General features: G+C 43.5%; 1 protein-coding gene across 2 annotated transcripts in view; it reads right to left on the reverse strand.

Annotated features, from left to right (window-relative positions):
* LOC120717703 (NACHT, LRR and PYD domains-containing protein 12-like) overlaps positions 1-23,846 on the reverse strand; it is a 39,108-nt gene extending 15,262 nt beyond the window's left edge. Inside the window, exon 1 of one of the 2 annotated variants that reach the window (XR_005692266.1) lies at positions 17,129-17,247. Coding sequence is in view for 1 of the 2 variants with exons in the window: in XM_040005898.1 (XP_039861832.1) it covers positions 23,522-23,796 (275 nt within the window). In the remaining variant the exon portion in view is untranslated. Of the gene's footprint in view, positions 1-17,128; positions 17,248-23,521 lie in introns of those variants that run through there. The other variant, XM_040005898.1, reaches the window with a different exon arrangement.
* Between the last annotated feature and the right edge of the window lie 1,938 nt (positions 23,847-25,784).

Raw genomic sequence — 25,784 nt, forward strand, 5'->3', positions numbered from 1 at the left:
GCTTACAAAACACATATACCAGGTTATTCATGAATATCTTTTTATTTGTTTACATCTGTTTACTTGCTTTGAGTAGGGGCATTTCGGTAAAGCATTTATTCAATAGATTACACATGTTTTTAGTTAAGATTATTACACATATCACAGAGAGCTTCTGTCTGGTATAACGTTAGAGGCGGTGAGGCTGAGTGCGCTGGAGGTCGAGACACACACACAAACAAACAGTAGTTAGACTCATGTTTAGTTAAGAGTTCAAATAATAATTAGCAAATCCCTGTAGCTGCAAAATTATGGCTGCATAAGGGACAGTCTGCTCCAGGAGATAAGTGAGGGTCGGCGCCTGGCCTCGAGACGGAGAGAAGGTTCTTCTTAAATGTGTCAAAAGTCGTCAGCATTTATTGTATCTGCTTTGACGCATGAGAGGGCGGCATAAATAATACCCTGATGATATAAAAATAATTGCTTGTGTAGGTTTGGGGGAAGATCGATGCTGATGTGTGCAGTGTTCATCTCCCCACATGCGTGTGTTCATTAAAAATCATTGTTTGACCAAAGCTCTTCTGGACCATTGTTGTTTTTGTGCTCACCCTCAATATCTGAACCTATAACAGGGGCCATTCAACTGGCCCACGACGACCAATCCACTTTCCAGGAAACTGTTCATCTAGGAATGCTTCGACCTGGCACCCATAATGTGTGCTGGAAAAACTCGGGGAACGTGCCAGCTTCAGTGCATAAAGAGGGAAACACATCATCATGTAGCAATTTCAAATATCCAGTGGTCTTGACGTTTCCATTGATGAAGAATGGACCCACTATCATTGTACCCCATATATCACACCAAACCATCACTTTTGTTGTTCCAACAGTTATGGAGGGATCCATCCAATGTGGTTTTTTTTTTATAAAGATTTATTTATTGCCTTTTCATTAACAAGGAAAAAAAAAGAAAAGAAAAGAAAATGGAAAATGGAGTGTATAATAGTAATGTATGTACATCGTAAATGAATAATGTTAGGAGAACACATAGATATAGTTATATATACTCTCCCATGAAAATCATTTGGATATTGTTATGCAAACCAAAATAACCCCCCAAACGAAATAAAGAGGAAAAAAAAAAAAAGCGAAAGTTTACAGATAGTGCTCCAGAATAAAAAAAAGCAAACAGGTATAACATAGTGAGACATTATGTTTAAGTGCAGTGTTCCAAGGCTGCGGGCTGAAGATTAGTCCGAGGGTGTCAAGTTAGTTGGAGAGGCCTCCATATTAGTGGTTGCAATGATGAGCTGCATGCTCTTCAGTTTCCAGTCCATTTAATTTCACATCCCTTCTCCTGTCCTTCTATTTAGCCGCCCAGCATTCGCAGGGTCCCCAGGTTCTCTTTAACAGCTGCAGCGCTACTTCTCCCATACAGATTAAATGAATAGAGTCATTTCTGTTCATTATCGATCATTTCCTCACTTTCCAAAAATAACAAAAAGTTTCCCCACATTTTGTTAAAGGCAGCATGTTTACCCTTTATCATAGACGTAAGTTTCTCCAGAGCAAGGGATTTTGACAATGTCGATAACCAAGTTCTCGAGTGTGGTCTACTAGTGGATCTCCATGATTTGGCTATACTGTATTTCGCCTGTAACAGGCAGAAGATTGTGGTTTTTTGATTAACTTTGCTCAGCTGAATTTCAACGGGGAAAATACCTAGGATGTATAGTTTAGGACATAGATTCAATTTGACGCTTGTGATATGTGCAATTACTTCTAAAACTTCTTTCCAAAACTTTTGGATTTCTGAGCATTCCCAAAGGCAGTGTATCAGTGTGCCTTTTTCCCCACATTTAACACATATATCCGGAGTTTTGGGGTCAAATTTGTTTAATAATGTCGGGGTAATATAAGTTCTCATTAATCATTTGTACTGGATTAGTTTAAATTGAGTGTTTATAGATTGTGTTTGGGCTTTCAAGCAAGCTTTTTGCCATACTTCTGTAGTTATTCTACACTCTAAGTCTTGACACCATGCAAGTCTTTCTTTTTCTGAGGATGTTTGAGAGCCATCTCTGAGGTTATTGTAGAAACGAGATATTAAACCCTTCTTCAGCTGGTGATTTATTGCTATGTCCTCTAATGAGTTTAGAGTGGGCAATGTTAGGGATTTTTGGGTTTTTAAAATGAAGCTTCTGATTTGAAGAAATTTAAAGAAATGTTTGGTGGGAATACCAAATTTCTGTGTCAAGTCATTGAAGCATAGTAAGGTGTCCTTGTCAAATAGGTCTGCAAGTTTGTACAGGCCTCTGTCGGCCCACATTTTAAAGCCCAAATCTTTCCAACCGGGTCTAAAGGTCCTATTGCCCCAGATGGGTGAGAATTGGGATAGTGCTGGCGTTTCGTTTTTAAACTTGAGTGCGTCGAACCACACACGAATGGTATTTTTAACAAAGAGTTTGATGTATCTTTCATCAGATCTTTATATTTTGCAGAGTACAAGTAAGTGCTGAGTGGTAAGGGGGTAGTACTTGTCCTTTCTAAGTATACCCAGGGTAAGGTTGTTGTTGAGAACCAGCATGAGGCCGCAGAGAGCTGGGCAGCCCAGTAGTACTATTTGAGGTTTGGAACACAAAGACCTCCCTTGTCATACGGAAGATATAGTAGCGAAAAACGTAGTCTGGCTAGTCTGTTATTCCAAATGAATTTAGTGAATATTGTTTTTGCCTTTGTGAAGAAGTCATCTGGAGGACTGAGAGGAATGACTTGGAAGAGATATAGAAATTTTGGAAGGATGTTCATTTTGAGAATATTTACACGTCCGATCAGCGAGATTGGCAGCGTAGACCATCTATTGATTAAGTCAACAACCGAGTTGATAGTAGGAGAGTAATTTGCATGTACCAAGTCGTTAATTTTTGGAGTGATTTTTATACCTAGATATGTAAGGCTGTCTCTGGCAATTTGAAACGTTGTTTGAATAGGTGGTTTAGTTCTTTCAGAGTGATTAAAGAAGAGGATGGCCGATTTGGATTCATTAATTTTATAATCGGAGATATTGCCAAAGAAATTAATTGTTTTAAGTAGCTGGGGAATTGAGCTCTTTAATTTAGACAGCATTAAGATAATGTCATCCGCGAATAATCCAATTTTGGACTCAATATTATTTGTTCTAATGCCAAAGATATTTTGGTTGTTCCTTATCGCAATAGCCAATGGTTCTATTGCTAGGACAAAGAGAAGAGGCGAGAGGGGACAGCCTTGACGTGTACCTCTACCTAGATAGAATGGTCTAGATATGATGTTGTTAGTTTTAACTGAGGCTGTAGGCAGTGTTGGGGAGTAACGGAATACATGTACCGCCGTTACATATTTAAAATACAAAATATGAGTAACTGTATTCCGTTACAGTTACCGTTTAAAAAGGTGGTATTCAGAATACAGTTACTTTGTTGAAATAAATGGATTACACTGCGGTACTTTCATAGTTGTATTAGACAAGTGTGAGCTTGAAATCATTCAGGTTGGTCATCATCTGTTCAGAGCTGAAAGAAGGTTCAGAATGTAGAAGTTTAGAAAATGGAAACTCAAAACAGCTGAAGCCAACAGGAAGCAGCTTCAAACAGGAAACTGTGGCAGAGTTTCGACATATGCCTGATGCAGCCAGTTTGGATTTTGGAGATTTGATTCGTTCTGGACGTAAGTCCTTGAATCATTTCTTCCAGTTTGTCCAACAAGACAGACTAAGTATTGGACATGTGTGGTGGCTCCATTAGGGGAGCTTCTAATGTGATGTGATGGCCCCTCTGGGTCTGTCAGGTCACAGGACTGAAGAGACTCAAACGGGCACACAGTTGTTCCAGTCTGGACCAAAGACTCTAACTGGGACTGAAGGGGGAGGAAGCAAATAGCTTGAACTGAACAATACGCTGGGACTATTATGAAAAAGGCTCATGTTTCCTCACTTTAGATTCAATGTATTCTACTTACATTTCTTTCTGCAAATTGCCCTGGTCCTGATCTTTGGGGGGAAATGATTCGAGTGTGCTGTAGGGAACGACTGGGAGATTTTCACACATTTTCCAGTCCTCCTTGGAACAACAGGAAGTTCCCAGCATATGGAAACAAAGGTTAAGTGTCCTGGACTCAGTGATGATGGGCTGTGGCCCCACCACCTCCACCTCTTTGTAAGGAACATAACTGTAATCGAAGGAGAAGGGTGTGCTCGGCTGCATGCACTGGGGAGCTCCATATGGCGACCTCCACAGTAAGTGGAAACCCACGGGACCCACAGTGGCGGAAATATTTTTCCTGCTCGATCATTCGGCGACTGTTTGGAAAACTTTGCAAGTGAATCGGAAATGTTTGGGACAGAGTCTTTCTCATGTGATAAATTTGCCGTTAATATTATTTAATAATAGGGAATCATCTACTTTGCATACACAGATTACGGTTGGCACTTTTGTAGCATTACAGCAACTGTCCTAATCCCGAGTATCCTAACACTTAATAAGAACGGGTACGTTTGACACCTCTGGTTAGCAGTTAGTGGTGGGGGCCAGTTTCAAAGTATTTGCTGTTATGACAAAGTACTTCTTTACTTTTCACGAGTCTTTAAATCAATGCACATGTTCCATTTACTGCATATTGGGGGGGGCAGAAAAACTGGTTATTTTTTAAATGAAAAACAACATGGGTTTCTATGTTTTTTTTTCCGTCTACCTGCATCAACATTGTAAAGTTTCCACAAGGAGATTTTATATTTTAAATCCATACATATCCTCTATTCATTCTGTTCGTTTTTTATTCCCCAGCATTTTAGTTAGCCTTGTTCAATGTCTTTTATATGTCATAGATAGTATGGTCACAATAAGTGTCTTGTATAATTATGTTATTTGTAACGAATTTTCTCCCAAATCTCTTTACATGCTAACTGTAACGTATTATTTTCGCTGAAAACCTGAACTTAATAGTGTTATGGTGTCTATCTGTTTTTCTCTCTGTTTTAGATGCAACATCCAAGTTTGGAGTTCTGCCTCCAAGCCAGAATTGCGGGAATCACAACGTTGTGGCTGTTGTCCTGCCCTACTGGCCCCCACTTTTCAGCCCTACTGTCAGGGCAAGATTGAGCAGCATAGAAATGGACACATTCAAAATTAGCTTTGCTTCCAATGGTAATGTTGGTGTGGAATGTACTGCAGACACAGGTAACGGCACGACCACACGGCGTTTTATCACCAGGATTCACTTTATTTATAGTTTTCCCTGCGTTGATGACAGAACACAGTCTCGAGGAGCTGTCGTCCCAGTGTTTTCCCTCCTCCCCGCTCCTCTCCATCTCACTAAAAAGGGAGGAGGACCATCGTTAGTCGAAATATCCCTCAGCTGTTCCAACCTGCATCTCAGCAACGCCCCGTTGAGCCCACTGCACATCCCTCCCCTGCAGCCGGGGGGGTGGGGCGGGGGGGGGGCGGGGGGCCCGGGAACACATCGCCGCCCTCGGTTGGTATTTAAATATGCCTCAAGTTAAAGTTACCTAATAATGCACTGCCAGCGTCTTTGTTGACTTAACAGTGCTTTCACATTGTGTACACACGTCAGTGCATTCGAATCAGTGTGTTTGCATTAAATTTTTTTCCTGTTCCCACATTTCTTGACAGCTGTGTGATTCCAACCCTTTGCTTATCATTATTGAGGCATGGCTTGATATGTTCTGTTAATATTATTACAAATGATGATTTTTAGATTAACAGGATGCATTCTATACAACTACATTAAATTACATGTTGTTGTTTTTTCGTTTGTTCTTTTCATCTCTTAACAACCAACATGATATGCCGGTCGCACTTTCACTGCCCTGTCTGTGACATGACATTCATACAGCTGGGGATATTGCCAAGGCAATTCTTGTCATGTCAGCATTCAGGACTGCTCCCCACTTGCAACTCTCTGTGGAGCCCATCTCCCCTCTTCGATGTCGTCTACAGGCATCTGCGCAACATTCTGATCTTCGGTGTAAGCAACATCATCAAATCCAATCAAATCAATCAAATCACTTTTATTGTCACATCACATGTGCAGGGCACACTTTGGGCCCCCCCCCCCCCACAAACAGGGGGGGGGGGGGGCCCGGGACATGCGAGTGAAAATTCACTTGTGTGCGACCCCCAACAACAGAGATGTGCAAACACAACACCAAAACGAGCAAAAATACAAGAATGCCGACCTGAAACGAAGAATATATATTACAATATATAAGATGTATGCATTTCTGGAATGTGTATATAAATATTTCGTGTGTGTGTGTGTGTTGTTGTGTGTGTGTGTGTGTGTTATACACATTTTTACAAATTAAACGTGTAAAAACAAACCCAAAACAATAATAATAGAAATATAGAATACATAATAATAATAATAAATATAAAATAATACAGGTTTGGAAATATGTGCAAAAAAAGTGGCATTTATATACAGTGCTGGAGTGCATAATGTGACGGTTCCAGTCAGTGAGCTGAGGTGTTATCTTGACGTGTTCAGCAGTCTGTGGCCTGGTGGAAGAAGCTGGTCTCTCAGTCTCTGGTACGGACCGGATGCCTGCAAGAACCATCCTGTCCTGTGGAAGCAGTCTGAACAGTTTATCGGGTGGGGTGCACTGGAGTCCTTGATGATCTCCCGGCATTTCTCAGCAGCAAGCCTTCCTGTAGATGTCTTTGAGGGAGGGAAGCTCACCTCCAATTATCCGTTCGAGCACACGCCTAACGCGTGGCGAGCTTTGCAGTTTAGGCGTGCCTGTTGCCTACAGGGGATGTGTGATGTCATCCCAGTGAGGATGCTCTCAATGGACAGTATAGAATGGTCTGCGGATGCGGGGGCCTATGCCGAATCTTTTTCAGTCTCCTGAGAAGAAGAGGCGCTGGCTGCGCCTCTTCACTGTTTTGTTGCCTGTGGTGTACTGACCCGTAAGATCCTCAAGCCAGATGTACTCCAAGGAACCGGAAGCTGCCTCACTGCTCTCCCACGCAGCGCCGTTGATTGGTGATGTGGGGTAGGTTACTTCTCGGCACCTCCGGAAGTCCACTATCAACTCCTTTTGTCTGTGACGACTTGAGGGTGAGATGGTTGTCTTGACACCAGTGGGTCGGTGCGCTGACCTCCTCCCTGTAAGCTGTCTCATCACCGTGGTGAAAGAACGGGCCACACCAACTGTAGTGTTGCATGAATAAAAAGTTTTTTGGGGGTCGTCCGAGACTTGATGATGTTGAGCGGTTAGTGGCATGTGCAGTCTAGGTGTAGAGTGAGTACAGGAGAAGAGGGCGTCAGTAACACCACCATGTGGAGCACCAGTGTTCAGTGTGATGGGGGATGAGGTGAGGCTGCCCAGTCTGACCACCTGGCCGTCTGGTCGAACAGGAAGCTAAGGATCCAGTGCGGGCAGAGGAGCTTCTCAGTCCTATGATCCTGCAGTTTCCGTCCAGCTTCGAGTGGAACGTGGTTATGTAATGCTGAGCTGGAATCTACAAACAGCATCCTCACCATACGTGTCTCTTCTTCCCAGGGGTGACAGGCAGTGTGTATGTCAGGGCTATGGCGATCATCAGTGGACCTGTCTGTGGCGGTTGCACACTGGGTAGAGGATCCAGTGAGTCGGGTCGTGCAGAGCGATGACGATCCCTGACCCGAGCTTCTCGAAGCATTTGCTTACGATGGGGTAAGGGCTAGCAGGTCGCCGTCGTTTCAATGAGGAGATGGTGGAGGATTTGGGTAACAGGGACGAGGGTGGCCATTTGAAGCGGCTGGGGACTACAGACAAGGAGAGACGGAAAGGTTGGGCTAAGGATGCTCGTCGAACACTCCAGCAGTGATCCGCGCATGACCTAGGACGGCGGGCCGGGACTCCGTCCGGACCAATGAGGGCTTTGCGTGCGTTCACCCTTCTGAGACCTCCGCACATCCTCCTCAGACACAGTGTACTGCACTTGACGTCAGCCACGGTGCGCACAACTGTCACAGTCTCATGGTGTTCGCCTGCGTCGAATCTAGCGTGGAATACGTTTAGATCCTCACACAGAGAGGCCGTGTCTGCGGTGTGCTGGGTTTGTCCCCTCTAAAGTCTGTGATCGTGTTTAGTCCCCTGCACATACTCGCCGGGTTGTCAAACTGTTGCTCACACCCCTGGCCCTGATAGACGCACTTTGGCTGCTTTGATTCGTCTTCCGGAGTTGCGTAATGTGCGGGTTTTGTGTCCGCTGTGTTCGCCGGAGGCAAAGGCAGGTTTTGTTTCGTGCCGCCAGTGCCGCGGAACACTCCGTTTAATCCATGGGTTTTGATTGGGAAGGATGTTCGACTGTTCTGGATGGGACTGACATCTTTCCACGCATTTTCCCTGAGGGTAAATCCACCAGAGCTGAGTCTGTGATCAGCAATGTCCTCTGGCCTGGCCACGTGAAAAATCTCCCAGTCCGCCGTGATCAAAACCAAGTCCCGCAGCTGCAGACTCGATTGGCTCCGTTCCAAACAGTGCCACCGCCCTTCCGGGTTGTGAGCTTCCTGTTTCAGCTTTCTCTGCTGTAGGCGGGCAAGGGCAGGTGGAGACAGTGATCTGAATGGCCCCCTTTTTCCCCCGCCGAATGGGGAGCGTGGGCGAGGGCTTTCGTACGCATCCCGGAAAGAGGTTGTAACAGTGGTCGATATAGCCGATCCTCCTTGTGTGTTAAATTTAAGGATATGCTTGAGCGAGTTTTGGTGAGACGTTCTTCAGGTTTCCCTCTGATTAAAGTGCCCCGGCTGTGAGAAAACGCTGCCTCTGGGTGTGCGGCTTTTCCCTCGCTGCTGATCGCGGCTGTACAGTTCCCGAGTGCACGGTCAGTGTGCGCTTGTGGGGGAATGGTAAACAGCCGTGAATAATGCACTGCTGTCAATTCCCTCGGTAGCCAGACAAAAATGCGACCGCAACTTAATCCACAGGTACTCCAGTCCGGTGAGCAAAAGGATTTGACCGGGTGCACGTTCGCATAATCACACCATGCTGTTGTTGATCTCATAGAAACACACACCCACCGCCTTCTGTTTTCCCAGTAAGATCCTGTGACCTGTTCAGCGCGGTGCACAGAGAACCCCGGCAGTTGTATTGGCGGAGTCACGGGCTACTTTGGTCCGATAGCCAGGTTTTGTGAGGCAGATCACGCAAGGCAGTCCCGCATCTCTCGCTGGAATGAGCTTCGGCCCGAAGCTCAGCCACAGCTTGTTACTCCAGAGACTTGATAGTTAGCCATAATAAAATGTGGAACGTGGGTCTGTAGGTGCGCCTGTACTCAGTCGAAACCAGAACGCCAGACTTCTCACTTCTCCGTCGGCGTTTGCGTGCCTCAGGGCCAGAGAACAAAGGCGTCTCCGAGTAGCATTGAATGGGGGGTCTTAGCAAACGGAGCGTCCGTGTTGCAAAACTTGAACTCCGGAAAAGTTTATAAAAAGACACATCTCTTTATGTCACAGAAGGTTTGTCGGTACGTACCCAAGGGAGACAAGTGTCCTGCTCGTGAAAAATAAAGGAAAAGTAAATTAAACACAGAAGAAAAGCCGTTGCTTGGGGGAGCTCCCGAGACGAGGCTGCCATACTCGGCGCCATCTGGGGGGGAGGGAGGGGGGGGGGGGGGGTGAATGTTTCCATGGCTCTACCCTCTGTGCTAAATGAAACTGCGAGCTTTAGAAAGTCCATGAAATGAAAATGTCCTCACTGTAGATCTTAGTCTTCTTAAAAAAAAACCTTCAAGGCTCACATGATGAGGAGGTATTCAACAGTCAATGGAGGTTTGCCTGGCCTGGTCACTGCAGTGTTGTTTTTGTGAGAGGGACTTCACCCGTAGTGTTTTTCAGGTATTGGGCAGAGGACATGGAGCCTTTTTAAAAGCATGTGCTGACAAGCAGGGGCTACGGGTCAAGGTGATGTTTTGAAATTTAATGGACAGATGAAGGCACTGGCTTGTTTGTTTGTGTTTTTTTGTGTTAGTTGGGGTTTTTTTTTCAGTGTACAGAATTCCAATAAACTTTTTATAAAATGTTATTCACTTGTTTTCCATACTTATAGGGCAAAAAAATTAAGTGTAAATGTAACAGCATTGTTAAGACTTTGTAACTTCAAAGTAAAAGCTTACAGTTGCTATTAACATTAATGTATTACCCTGTAATCAATAAAATATTGTTATGGCTCTATCCTGGTCATTGGCAGACACGTCACTTTTTTGACTGCAAACTACACTGCAGTGGACCAAAAGAATGACGCAGGGTTGATCTAAGGATCTAATAAGTGTGTGTGTTTGAGACATGACATTACAACACAAATATGTATTGCAGAGTAACTGGAAATAAAGTAATGACACATCAAAATATTACACAGGCTGCAGTGAAATTTCTGTTGACACACTATTGAGCTTTGAGTTTCCCAGTCAAACTTGAGCTTTTAAGCACATGCTAAAAACACTTTTACTCTTCAGGATTTCATAACAAGAAACCCAAGCCAAAAGATTAACACCAAATAAAATTCCAAGCTGCAGCACATACAGCAACAAACACTGTTAGTAAATGTGTCCTGGGAGTTTAGTGCAGGTGCAAGAAATTGCTGCTGCTGTGTAGTAAACCTAAAGTCTTTCCCAGCTAATTTTTTTTCTGGAAGAGATGGCAGAAGGGCATTACTACTTATCCATACAATCTCCCAGATCTTGGAATACAATGCCTTTGTCCCATGAAACCACTGTCACAGTACTAAGAGTCCACTCAAACTACAATTGAAGAGTGATCCTGGAAGGGAAAAGGCCCACACGAGTGACCTCAACAATTGCAAGACAGCCTTGTCCCCCGATGCTCAGATGAAAAAAAAACAAAACAAAACGAGGAACATTTAACCATAGACTTTATCACTTTTTATCTGAAATGTAATATAATGGAATTGGATTATAAGGCGCTTTTCAAGGCAACCAAAGCACTTACAATGCCCACTATTCTGCACTCCCTCGCCATTCACACACTGGGGGAGGCAAGCTACAGTTGTAGCCAAAACAGCTGCCCGGGGCAGACTGACAAAAGCGAGGCCTGCCAGAATCGCGCCAGTGGCCGCCTCTGGCCAGCACCAGTAGGCGGTAGGGTAAAGTGTCTTGCCCAAGGACACAACGACCAGGACAGAGGGCCGGGGAACAAACGAGCGACCTTCCGTTACAGATGCGCTTCCAACCCCCTGAGCCACGGTCGCCCCAATTACTGGTAATATATAGCCTACTGGCATTTAAAGAGAAAAAAAAGAATGTAGATAAATTTGGTTTTGATGAAACGGACTGGTGAAAACTCGGTAAAAGTAGATAAATGTTTTAATAAATATACATTTTACAGCATTTGGCGAACATACAAAAAAAAGGTGGTCATTTTTTTGCAACGAACAAGCTAAGAAGTTTTATAACTTTTTGCCCTCCTGAACAAAAATAATAGTGCATAATATAAGTGGTGATGTTTATCAATATGATGTCCCAGACTCTACTAAAAGAATATATAAGTGGGTCCCTTTTGGATCGCTGGTGTTACATTCTAAATGCGCCAACAACATTAGAGTAACATCCTCTGGTTTCTGATGCTCTCTGGTCGCTATGTAATGGTAAATAGTTCTTCAAATAAGACATACAACTAACAACGGGAAAAGACCCAGGGAAACCGCCTTAATGATAAAAACCCTGAAAACCAAACATTTCACACCCGAGCCCAACTCTCGCGACTCGGTACCAAACGACCAAGGACCGGCCTGGGTGTTGGGTACCGTTGCTGTACAGGAGACACGGCACTAGATTGATTGACAATGGTCTACAGCAATCAGAACGGCACAGCACAATGTGCGTGTAAAAAAAAAAAGAATCAGCGAAACAGCGAGTCCGCGAAAAGGTGAACCGCCTATATAGTGAGGAACCACTGTACAACAATTCCCAGTAGCACTGCTGATATAGGAAATGGTGTTTTGAGGCTGTCTTGAAACAGTGCATTGTACTACAGGGTGGGCCATTATATGGATACACCGTAATAAATGGGAATGGTTGGTGATATTAAAGTCGTGTGTTGTGACACATTAGTATGTGAGGGGGTACACTCCTCAAGATGGGTGTGACCATGGTGGCCATTTAGAAGTCGGCCGTCTGTGGAACAACTTTTGTTTTTTCAATAGGAAGAGGCCATGTGATACAAAACTTATTGCCACAGAAAAACAATGGTGTGCTTAGTCAATGTAACTTTATTCTTTCATGAGTTATTTACAAGTTCCTCTTGTTTACAGCCATTGACAGGTCGAAGAGTTACATATGTGAGGAGCGGATCGAAATTGTGTGTGTATGCTTGGAATGCAGTAACCGAGTCATTGCAGAAGATTTCAATGCAAAGAACCCTACGAGACCACCTATCTCCCTGCAACATTTAGCAAACTGCTTGCTAAGCTTCGTGAAACTGTTCATGTTGGATTTGCCAAAATGTGGACGCAGAAAATGTCACAATTAAGAGACTCAAGTGAAGAAAAACAATGGTGTGCTTGGTTTCAACGTAACTGTATCTTTCATGAGTTATTTAACAAGTTTCTGACCAGTGTTGGGACTAACGCGTTATTAAGTAATGCGTTAAGTAACTACGTTATAGTGTGGTAACGAGCACGGTAACTAGTTATTAGGCCAAAATCAGGAACGCGTTAGTCGTTTACTGGGATTTAGATAGGGTCGTACTCGTTACTTCGGTGGTGGCTATCGTGTAGCTTCCACAGATTCAGTAACATTAGCAAGTGGTGGAGGCCACGGGTGGATGAGAGAAAGCAACACGTTCTCGGCTGGAGAAAGGGGACGCAGAAGGAAAAGAGACCCGAGGCAGCCACCGGGCCAAGTGTGAATGAACTCAGGTAAGAAGTTATGACTGCAGTCTCTTCTGGGTCAGATATAAACCAAGTTTAGTGGGGGTTTATCAATCAATCAACAAAGCTTTATTCGTCACTGCAGGTTGCCCTGCAGTGAAATGGGACCCCCCCCGACCAAACACATATAGCACAAACATTACATGGGTACAGGTCGGAGTAGGGTAGAATCAGAGAAACATTGAAATGTACACTACAGTGGGGAAAGTACGAGAGGAAAAAAAGAGACCCCTACTCATGCTGTGCTTCCATGGTAGGACAGCATGAGAACAGGAAACAAAAAAACTCTTTGCACAAAAAAAGGCACATAAATTCCACAGCACCAACATTGTGAAGACATGACAAGCCACAGGGGTGGGTGGGGGGTGAGGAGTAATCCGAAGAAACACAGCAGCCACCCTGCACAGCGCTATCATTCCACGCGGCACACAGACCCGCCGTGTTCCTCGCCGGAAACAAGCATCGAAGCGTTGGAAAGGGAGGGGATGAGTGAGTGCCGTACTTCAGTGTAAGTGAGTATGTTGTGCGTGTCCAGAGTTCACAGCGGAGACAGTTTCCTTCGCATCTATCAGCTAAGTAAACAGTCTGCCAGCCAACCCAGGTGGCCTTCATGGGATGGGAAGAATAGTCATCACACAGGTCGTTATCAGGGAGTTGTTTTGGTGGGCTCAGCCTTGGGCCTAGCAGCTGGCGCGTGGTGTCCAAATGTTGAATATATTTTTGTTATGCTGACTTTTCCGTATGCGTGCTAGCTAGCATGACGGAGTTTCTATAACAGCTGGGTGGGTGCTATGAAGTTAATGATGTTGAACTTTATTTTTTCATAAGTTATTAGAGTTGCCAAACGTCCCGTCTGGTATTCAAGAAAATATTACGCGTTTCTTATTGAGGTGAAAAAGGAACAGTTTGTCCCGAATTCAGCTACAATGGAAAAGACACAAAGCTGGAGTTATTCTGTGTCTTTGCTGCACAGCTGCCTCTTCTCCCTCATTCTCCCCCCTCCCTCTCCCGTTTCCTTTCAATCATGAAAACGATCAATGATCAGCTGATCGGCCTCTTGTTTGTTTACGCCCACTTTGTGCCGAAGAGGAAACCAGCGGATGTCGCGCTAAACAACAGCAGCACGTTTAAGCTTGATGAGCTGTGTTGTAGCATTTATTAATAATAATTTCTAGTGTCAGCTGATGTTTGCTGGAGCCACAGCTGTAAAAGCTGCTGGTCAGGGGTCAGTTTGGATAGGTGGTGAGGGAAACATGAAGTGAAACCATGAGATGTCCTTACATGAAATTCAGCAGAGCTGAACAAGAGTGAGACAGGAGAAGACCTTTTAGGTGAATGAAGAGTTGAAGGAAGTTATGAACTGTTTCTGATAGACAAAATACACCAGGATCCTTTTTTAGGTAGCTGACAGCTGGTAACTGTGCAGGGGCGGATCTAGCAAAATTGATGCATATATACCATCAAAAACAGTGTACATCACTGTCACAACAGCGTTTGTTTTCATTCAAAGGCTTATAATTTTTCCTATAATGGGGGGCCGGTCTCTAGTCAAAAGTCCGGGCCAATTTCTGTCCCAGTCCAGCCCTGTATGCAGCTCATCTGCAGTCTGGTGTTACCAACATCTTTCTATTCAGAAGGCAGAATTCCGAGTTCTGAGTACAATCGAAAGCACCAGACTGCAGTTTTTGTGTTGGATGTAAAAGGCGCACATGACGCTGTGACGTAGGCTACAGTCAGGGCAGCATCAAGGACGGCCAGGCGTGGGATTTCTCTCGTGGAAATATGCACATTATTTTTTCCTGTCTATTGGTAGGTGGCACAGTGCACTGTGGCAAGTAAGCAAGCTAGAAGACTGGCAATCTATCCAGTTATGGAAGCAACACTAACAAGAGAATTCTGAGTGAAAACCAAAGTTACTTTCCCTAGTAACAGTACTTTGAAAGTAACGAGTACTTGAAGTAACTGAGTTACTTTTGAGAGAAGTACTAGTAATGTAACAAAGTTACTATTTAAAGTAAATTCCCAACACTGTTTCTGACCACTTATAAAATGTTCAGTGTGCCCCATTGTGTTGGTTTGTCATGAACACCCTTCTAACCCACTCTTCACACACTGATAGCAACACCGCAGGAGAAAAGCACAGGCATCAGTATCCGTTAGTTCAGGTTCTGCACATCTCATATCTTCACACATAGCAATTGCTTCAGACAACCCCAAAGATAAAAATCTAAGGGGGTCAGATTGGGAGACCTTGCGGGTGTGGATTAAAGAATTATTTTACTGTTACTATTCATAATTATCATCATCAACATGCATTAATCATTATTTCATCAAAGCATTTATGAAGCTGTTGGCATTATGCTATAATTGTATTACAGGTGTATCATAATCACATACTAACTTTTCTTTTCAGGTTCAGTCGAATCATTTTCACGTGCTTTGTATTTTGTATTTATCTAAAGAGTTGAAGCTCAGTCAGGTAGTTGAAGGTCGTGAATTTTGTTTGCGCTATGATCAGACAATCCATGGTGTAAGGGACTTTGAGCTATGGAAAGAACACGCTTACAAAACACATATACCAGGTTATCATGATATCTTTTTATTGTTACATCTGTTTACTTGCTGAGATAGGGGCATTTCGGTAAAGCATTATTCAATAGATTAAACATGTTTTTAGTTAAGATTATTACACATATCACAGAGAGTCTGTCTGGTAAACGTAGAGGCGGTGAGGCTGAGTGCGCTGGAGGTCGAGACACACACACAAACAAACAGTAGTTAGACTCATGTTTAGTTAAGAGTTCAAATAAATTAGCAAATCCCTGTAGCTGAAATTATGGGCTGCAAAGGGACAGTCGCTCCAGGAGATAAGTGAGGGTCGGCGCCTGGCCTCGAGACGGAGAGAGGTTCTTCTTTAAATGTGCAAAAGTCGTCAGCATTATGTATCTGCTTTGACGCATGAGAGGGCGGCATAAATAATACCCTGATAGTATAAAAATAATTGCTTGTGTAGGTTTGGGGGAAGATCGATGCGGATGTGTGCAGTGTTCATCTCCCCACATGGCGTGTGTCATTAAAAATCATTGTTTGACCAAAGCCTTCGGACAATTGTTGTTTTTGTCGCTACCTCAAACTGAACCTATAACAGGGGCCATTCAACTGGCCCACGACGACCAATCCACTTTCCAGGAAACTGTTCATCTAGGAATGCTCGACCTGCGACCCATATGGTGCTGGAAAAACTCGGGAACGTGCCAGCTTCAGTGCATAAAGAGGGAAACACATCATCATGTAGCAATTTCAAATATCCAGTGGTCTTGACGTTTCCATTGATGAAGAATGGACCCACATCATTGTACCCCATATATCACACCAAACCATCACTTTTGTTGTTCCAACAGTTATGGAGGGATCCATCCAATGTGGTTTTTTTTTTATAAAGATTTATTTATTGCCTTTTCATTAACAAGGAAAAAAAAAGAAAAGAAAAGAAAATGGAAAATGGAGTGTGATAAAATAAAAAACTGTAAGCTGATCCCTGCTGAGCCAAAGCACTTTTTAAATATACAAATTACAACCTTTAATAGAAACTTATTGGTCAGCATCTTATTAGCCTGCTGTTAGCTTCATTCCACAGAAAACTGAGAGAAACTAACAGAGTTAATAAAGAATAAAGAGAAATGTGCTGATTTAAAGCCTTTGAAGTGCTTCAGATGTTCTCTGTCCACTTCTGTCCACTCATTCATTCATGTAAGCTTTCTAATGCAGCTTTGATCTTCACAGTCTGCTTTATGAAACTCATTCTAACCCTGAATGTCAGAGTGTTCCTCCTTCTCTTTCCCATCATTCATGCTGGCAGTGGAGGAGATTTGGATGTTGGACTGTGTTTTGGATGATGTGTGTATGTTTGTGTTGGACTGCTGTCTGTAAAGCAAACGGACATTTTGCTTTGGATTTCAGTGTCAGACAGACTTTAAGGTGGAATGAAGAGTTGGAGAGTTTCACAGTGAATTATCCAGGGAAGGATTTTTCTTCTTCTTTGAAGGTTTGAAATGTGAACATTGTTCTGCTACAGTCAATGGACTAAACCAGAGAAGAAGAAAACAGACTTTACCATGGAGATCCTCAGTGTGGATCAGTATAATATCAGCCTGATGTCTGCAGTTTAGTGTCAGCACAACTTTCACATCATATTCATCTCAGCACAACATGGTGACTGACCCCAGAGCTTCAAGTCCACATCCTGGACTCTCCAGGAAACCACACAGATGCTTTACTCCTGAATCCTGCAGCTTATTGTTGTTACTCAGGTCCAGCTCTCTCAGATGGGAGGGATTGGACTTCAGTGCTGCTGCCAGATAATCACAGCTGATCTCTGACAAACCACAGCGCTCCAATCTGTATAAAGAATGAAAGATGTAAATTTATTTGTCACGGCTGGGGCAGCAGTTGTGTTGTGGAATGAATGAGGACCCAAGATGCAGATGGTGGTGGAGATGCGAATGAGGATTTATTTACAGTGGAATATAACCAAAGCCAGGACAGAACTAAACATATACCTAGACTGGGGAAACTAATAACAAACCAAACCTGAAACCATAACTCACGGAAAATCATAATGAAGTAACACCGAGGATGACGAGCGGAGAAAGGATTGCAGGAATAAAGGGCAGAGAGACACTGGGATTACCAAGAAACACAGACGATGCGACGAGGGGCACAGGCAGACACACCCTAAAAATACACAGAAGGTAATGAGGGAATGGCACTCAGGAGGGGAGCACAGCTGAACCTAATTCACCAGACGAGACATGAACCTTTAAAGTAAAACAGGAAACACACAGACTGTTTTACAACACAAACACAGGGACACGAACAGAGCACCGAGGACAGACACAGGTAGGGCTGATAAAACACTAAACTCCAGGTTCAACCCTAAACTAATACAAAATCACAATAAACACAAAACACAAAATGAAATCCAAGGAAACAAAACGCTGGGTCAAAATGACCCAGGATCATGACATTATTATTATTATTATTATTATTATTATTATTATTATGCCCAGGTTACCTAGCAACCATGATACTAACAGCTGGAAACGTTTCATACAGCTTTGTTTGACAGAAATGAAGGAGAACACATTTTGTACATTTGTTTCTACATGAGCTTTGTGTGATTTGATAAGTATCTGAGTCTGAGAGCACAGGACTGTAAAACATGATTGTTGGGCTTCATTTCTGTACTGAACAGTCATTTTAAGATTTGTTAGTAAATAACAATTAGCTAATGTTGTTCATGAGACTAAAGTCATCTCATTTTGGTAATGTAAATATAATATGGCCAATATTACAGTTATTATGTTAACCATTATTAGTTATTACAGCAGTGAGTTTGAACTGTCAAATACTGAGCTTCAGTAAAGATTGAAGTTGCAGTTACTTATATTTCCTATCATCTTTAATCTTCACTCAAAGACAAGTACCTTTGACAGTGTATATATATAGATGTATTATATATAAGAGACAAATAATGTCCGTTTAATATGTCGGCATTATTACATATATGTGTAAAAACAAATGTACGAGCTCGAGCTGTGATAACTGTTTCTGATAGAACTAAGAGTAGACTGTTATATTAAATATTCCTTTATTGGGTGAGAAAATCAGACCCTGTCATAACTGCTTTAAGTCATACAGAATAGATATCAGAGCCTTAAACAGGCTGACTTCTGCTAAATGGGTCAAACTGTGCAGAAAGTCTACAAACACATAACATCCTTATAAAATATGATGTAACACTATAGATCAACTTACCTCAGAATATATAAAGCATATAAACAATTACAGCAATATGATGCAACAAACACAGCAGTGCTACTAATCCAAAATACTCAAAGCTTCATAGAACTGAAACAAACATTTATTCTGCTGCTGATACATACTTTAGGTTTCTGAACATTAAACTTGTTACTGCCTTTCATAGTGTGTAACCTGAAGGCCCTGAGTACTTTCTCCCACACTGAAAACACTAGAATGATTAAATGATTTGAACATTACCTAATAAGATTGATTCAGGACAGACACTTAGTTATGTCCAACTTTCCTAGCAGTACTTCACAAAAAGGGAACAATCTGTCTATTCTCTCCATCTGTCAGCTGCTGCTGGCTCTTCCTCCTCTTCCTCACACACTGCTGAGTTTGTCCTGGTGGATCATCAGGGGTGCAAAGCCTCACAGATGATGTGCAGCAGGGGGTCCCTCAGTCTGTCCTCACTCTGGACACTTGCAGTTGTCACACATGGAAATCAAATGTGTGAGAAGCTGCAGGATTCAAACACAGGTGTAACTTATAAATACATGTTCATACTTTTATTCCACAATCAGAGAGAGAGTGCAGGACAGACAGGTGACAGTCTCAGGTGTAGACACTGCTACAAAACAGCACAAGAGAAGGAGGATTTAGTGTTTGTGTTATTACGAGTGCTAAACAAGAAGAGTTCCCAGATGGTACAGTTGACACATGTGTGACTCCTGTGACTAAAACATCTTTCTTTCAGCTTAACGAGTGAACCGTCAGCTCGTTCAAACACACGTTAAAGTCTGTTTGGCTCGACACCACCGAACAGAGGCTAACATAGCTAACATTAACAGTGCAGTGAATCCTGCTTGTGCCGTGATATTCAGGACTGCAAACCGAGCAGCATCACTATCTTTCAGCTTGTTGTGTTTGTGGATATATGACAGACTTTAATTACCCATGAAATCATGACATTCTCTGTAAGATTAAGGTCGACTATTGAACAGCGTATATTTTAAAGTAAAGGCTTTAAAACCAAGTTAACGCTGAAAGTACAAACATCGCTAATGTCACATAACTTTGCAGACATGTGGACAACAGTAATGTTTTAATGTTCTTCATTATTAAACATTTGCACATAACTACGTGACATAATATTCAGTACTTACTTTTTGGGCCATGCAGTCAACACCGCCACATCCTTAAAATTCAGGTAAATGAAGGACGCATGTGAGGGTCGCATTTCGAGCAGCCTTTGAATTGGGACAGCCGTCGTCGCGTCGCTGTGACGTAATCAGCTTTAAAATGCGGCCTTTGAGGCTGCAGACACTGAATTGGGATACAGCCATGATGTCAGTCTGACTCGTCACATGTTTGGAGGCGTGTTTGATGTTTGCTCTTCTGGAAACTCTCAGTATCAAATATGGAACATGCAACTGAGACACGCTTCAATCTGTATGGACCTGTGTCTGTAGCTGCCAAAATCATTCTACATGTTTGTGCATCAGCTTATGAAATCCAGTCTGCTGTTAAAGTCTTTATTTATTACACACAGACACAGCTCCTCTCTGGAGCTATACTTCTGCTTCATTTCCACCTCTTTTTTCATCCTCTCTCTCTCTTTTCTCTTCTTAGGTGTTCTGCAGCCACGGAGCCTCCCAGCCATTAGCACACCCATACCTGAGCAGCTGGCATTACCCAGCATGCAGTTTAGCAGTGACTGTTTCTAAATGTGAAATAATTCTTCCTCCAAACTGTTTGTTTCATAGATTGCTGTGTGCCGTAACCTTTGACCTGCTAAAGACAGTCAGCTGTGGATTATTCATTGTTGTTTCTGATACTTAGAACTGTGAGGAAGAACACTACACAGTTAATCAGGGTCCCCTCTCTCTGAATCAGGAAAGGTGGGCAGGCTGCGTGTGGGCCGCAGGCCATACGTTGCGTATCACTGTTTGAAATGTGAACATTGTTCTGCTACAGTCAATGGACTAAACCAGAGAAGAAAAAACAGACTTTACCATGAAGATCCTCAGTGTGGATCAGTATAATATCAGCCTGATGTCTGCTGTTTAGTGTCAGCACAACTTTCACATCATATTCATCTCAGCACAACTAAAGCATGCTGACTGACCTCAGAGTTTCAAGTCCACATCCTGGACTCTCCAGGAAACCACACAGATGCTTCACTCCTGAATCCTGCAGCTTGTTGTTGGAGCTCAGCTCCAGCTCTCTCAGATGGGAGGGGTTGGACTTCAGTGCTGCTGCCAGATAATCACAGCTGATCTCTGACAAACCACAGCCCCACAATCTGTATAAAGAATGAAAGATGTAAGTTTATTAGACAAAGTGTGAGCTTGAAATCATTCAGTGTTTCATAATCTGTTCAGAGCTGAAGAAGGTTCAGAATGTAGAAGTTTAGAAAATGGAAACTCCAAACAGCTGAAGCCAACAGGAAGCAGCTTCAAACAAATACAACAAGAGAAAAAACTCTGAATATTTCACATTAAAGTCGTACATTTATCATAAAAACAGGACAAAGACTTGAAAAAGTCGTGTTTTTCCTTCCAGGAACCACAAGGCTTCACTTTTAAAGGTGAAGTGTGAAAGAAATGGACATATTTGAAGTCCAACACCTTTTTCCAGTCACATTATTAAAGCAGACAAACTACAAGCTCATCTTCATTCCAACAAGTCATCTTCTGACCTGGACTAACAACACTGGTCTCTATGTGCAGCTGGCTGTGAGACCAGTGCTCAGAGACAGTCTACAAAGTGCAACATCAAAAACTAATTTGCTTCCATCATCCAACCTGAAGAGGAAACAGAGACGCCTCCCCTTCAAAGTAAAAGCTGCTCCTTTTGGACACAGTATGACAGGGGATTTCTTTAAATCACCCTGTAATTCTTCAGCTAAGACACCTGAGTTAGAAAACACAGAGACTGCAGTCATTTTTACACGCGTGGGCAGCAGCAAAAGCACCTTGCAACTGCGCACTGCTGCCTGCGTTCCTTTATTTTATACGTGTGTGTGTGTGTGTGTGTGTGTGTGTGTGTGTGTGTGTACAAAAATAACAATGTCACTCAGAATCAGCACACACTTAAGATTATAGTTTCACTTCTATAAAAAACATGCTCTGCAGACCTGCAATTTCCTGTCTACACTTTGTACAGAGTGTACTAAAAGCAACGGGTTATTTCCCTTTTCTACATCTGTTCTCAAAAAGAGGAAATGGTTCAGTAGCTGAATGAGTCAGTTTGGCCTCATTCTGGGCCGGATTATCCAGCACACAATCTGACCACAGGCCCAGGGGCAACACACAGCTGGGCTCCATCCAAGAGACAAGAAACAAACCAACACAATAATAAAAGGCACCATGTGATCTTCTTACATCTTCAAGACAAACATAGTAAAAACATGAGCATATTTGTTTCCTGATAAAATGATGTGACAGGTAGAACAGAGTAAAGTGGTGGTGTTACAGCCTTTCTCCCCTCTGCTGCCGAGGCTGTTAGTCTCTCCCAAACTCAGCTACAGGACTTCCAAATGAATGAAAGCAGCAGAAGTGGCTTTACAAATGAAAGAGGAAGAGGAGAAGAAGAGGAGAGGGAGGCCACCCTGACCATCACTCCAGCTGAAAACATCACACTTCCATTAAAGTTGATGAGAAAATGTTGAGCATGTTGAGCTGCTGGCTAATCTGGAGGCTGTAGCAGCAGCTCACGGTCACAGTGGCCACTCATGAAAAAGCTCTTGCTGCTTCATTTCTCATTTCATGTCAGAGACTTTAAAGCTTCAGTGAAGCTGTACTATGATGCTTCCATATTCCAATGATTTCAGCTGTTCTGTACACACTTTGTGTGCCCTATATGTCTAATTATTGAGGAAGGAAAAGAAGCCGAGTTCTCAAAACCAGCTGGCGAGGGTCCATCACACATTTGTGCCCAGGGCTCTGTAAGCTGAACATCCAGCCGTGGCCACATGGAGCCATCATGGATTTAGTGTGAACAATAAAATAGGCAGTGATGTTTCCACATCTGGTCCAGAACATAATGACATTAAAATAATGTGATTACATGAAACTGGCAGATCCTGGTTCAGCCATCATGTCCCACCTTCACTGGAGGCCATCTTTGGCTTTATTGTCAAACTCTACTCTGATTGGATGGCCTGGAATCTCTGTTACCCATAATGCAACAGGCGTCAGACACAGGCAGAAAGAGTGTGAGATTTTTTACAAAGTGAAAACAGTTTTGTTTTTAAGTTATGTTATGTTTTTAATAACGTTGAGCCAAAGTGAGAGAAAAAGGAGCTTTATGGAAGGAATGAATGTGATGAATGAGTCATTACATCTACACCTGAATCACAACACTCCAGCAGGCACAGCCATCGGCTGTGAATCACTCACACAAATATATCAACTGTGTTTAATATTTAGGTATGTAGATCATTTATGTGCTTCAGCTCTTTTTACATTTTACAGCCAGCATGTTTCAAAAGGAGCAGCTCTTCACTGACTGATGGAGCACAACATGAACCTGTGGAGGCTGAAAAACTGTCCTGTCAAACATCTCCCTGTCACCAGTCCCCTTCTGCCAGCCTTTAAAGTAACTTTGCTCAAGTCTGTCTCTATTTGGAGCCAAAAGGAAAAACTTTTGTTCAGTCGTTTGGAAAGACAACATTTCTGAAAGCACTCAAACTTCTTTACATTTGTCTTCAGACACATCCTGAACATTTAGGAACTAAAGAAAGTTTCAAACATCAACCAAAGACTGGAAATATAGAAAAAAAACAACAGCCGCAGTCAGTGAACTCACCTCAGAGTCTCCAGTCGACAGTTTGGACTCTCCAGTCCAGCACACAGAAGCTTCACTGCAGAATCCTGCAGCTTGTTTCCACTCATGTCCAGTTCTGTCAGATGGGAGGGGTTGGACTTCAGAACTGAGGCCACAACTTCACAGTGAGACTCTGAGAGTCCACACCGAGCCAGTCTGTGATGATAGAAAACATAAAATGTGTTATTATAAAAGCAGAAAATCTGCATTATAAACACAGACTCAATGTACATGAAGACAAAACAGAGTGATGTCATAATCTGATGAACATCTGCTCTTCACATCTGTGCTTCAGCTCCTCTTACTGTGGTTGACATGACAACGATTGAGTCTCTCTCAGACCTGCAGTGTTTTAATGAGAATCTTTGTTTGGCTTTAATCTGCAGATGAAGGAGGGAGATAGGCTTCCATTGTCATGTTTCGGCTGTGTGCAGGCAGGAATTGGACCCAAACGCAAACTCACGGGGAATAAACTCAAAAAGCACAGCTTTATTGCTGGAAAAACAGATCACAAGTAATACAAAACTAAACTGGGAAAAACTAAAAATAAAGCTCACCAGGAAACACAGATAGAAACACACAGCATGAGGGAGATCGCGACACTGACACAGAGAAACACAGGGCTTAAATACACTAGGAAATAATGAGGGGAATGAGACACAAAAGGGGAGCACAGCTGGGAGAAATCGGACACAACGAGACCCAAAAGAAGCGAAACTCAATACATTCACGTAAGACACAGACCTTCAAAGTAAAACAGGAAATATAACATAGACACAGACTTGACTAGGGGAGACAGAGAAACTAAGAAACACAGAGAACAATAACAAGGAGACACAGAGGGCAGCTACTGAATACTCAGAAACCAAAGAGAATACAAGAAAACCAAACTAAGACACTACACTAAAGAATAAGCTGGGACAACAAAGAGAACTAAGATCATAATACAAAAACTCAGAGGCACAAGAAACTCAAAACACTGGGTCACTGACCCAGGACCATGACATCCATAATGTCCACAGTCTGTCAGTGAGATCTGATCCTGTCACGGTTTGTCGCGGCAAGCCGTGTGGAATTGTATAAAGGACCAAAGAGGCGGCAGCTCTGGTGAGCTATGGGGGCCTGAGCTACAGGTGGCACTGGAGCTACGGGGGTCTGAGCTACAAGTGGCACTGGAGCTACGGGAGACTGAACTGACAGTGACACCGGTGACTCAGGAGACTGAACTGACAGTGACACTGGTGACCCTGGAGACGGAACTGACAGTGACACTGGTGACCCTGGAGACGGAACTGACAGTGACACTGGTGACTCTGGAGACTGAGCTGAGAGTGGCTGCGGGGTAGCTAACCGAGCTGAGAGTGGCTGTGGGGTAGCTAACCGAGCTGAGAGAGCAGAGTGTGTCTGCGGGGCGGCTAACTGGGCTGCCGGTAGCTGCACAGGAGATAAGCAGCTCGCGTTGACATCCGCCACACAAAACACAGCCCCTGAATGAACAGTCACAAAGTCTGGAAAAGACACAGAGTCCTCACTCTCACGCCGGATGTTCGGACTTCTAATTCACCGGCTGTGGGGTGGCGCGCCGGCGGCGCGATCTGCGTTTCCTCCCCGCAGATGGCTCCGACGGGCCGGGCAAGATCACATCCGGCGAGTCGGGCAGCGAGGCAGGAGTGGCTGAGAGAAGGTGGGGTGTGTGCCGGAGAAAAGCCTACATGGTCGGAGGAAGCGATTTTAGAAGCCATGGCAGGCCGGAAAAGAGCCGTTGTAGCCGACTTTCCACGGTGCGGCGAAGCTCCTCTGGAGGGTTCTCAAGCCACAGCCCGAGGAGAATCTCCACGTTATATGTAACGTCGTCCCGGAGCTCCTCGGACAGATTTACTGCCACTGGGTCCATGGTGGCTGGTTCGTACTGTTACTGTTTGCCGGGGCAAGCTGTGTGGAATTGTAAGGCGGCAGCTCTGGTGCAGGTGAGTGTTTATTTACAGGGGTGGGTAAGTACAAACAGCAATGGTAGCAAAACATGAAACTGGAAACCTAAACTGGGTAAACTAGCAAGACAAACCAGAAACGAAGATGCAGGGAGACCGAGGGGAAAAAACACAGACGAACCAGCAACTACCATGACAGAAGACACAACTTAAATACACTCAGAGAACACAGGGAGATTACACACAGGTGGGGAACACAGCTGGGAGTGATTATGTGACGAGACTAGGGAGGCAAACTGAAAACACTCACATAAAAC

The sequence above is a fragment of the Simochromis diagramma genome, unplaced genomic scaffold (genome assembly GCF_900408965.1).
Source record: "Simochromis diagramma unplaced genomic scaffold, fSimDia1.1 OVJJ01000569.1, whole genome shotgun sequence".
NCBI lineage: Eukaryota > Metazoa > Chordata > Actinopteri > Cichliformes > Cichlidae > Simochromis > Simochromis diagramma.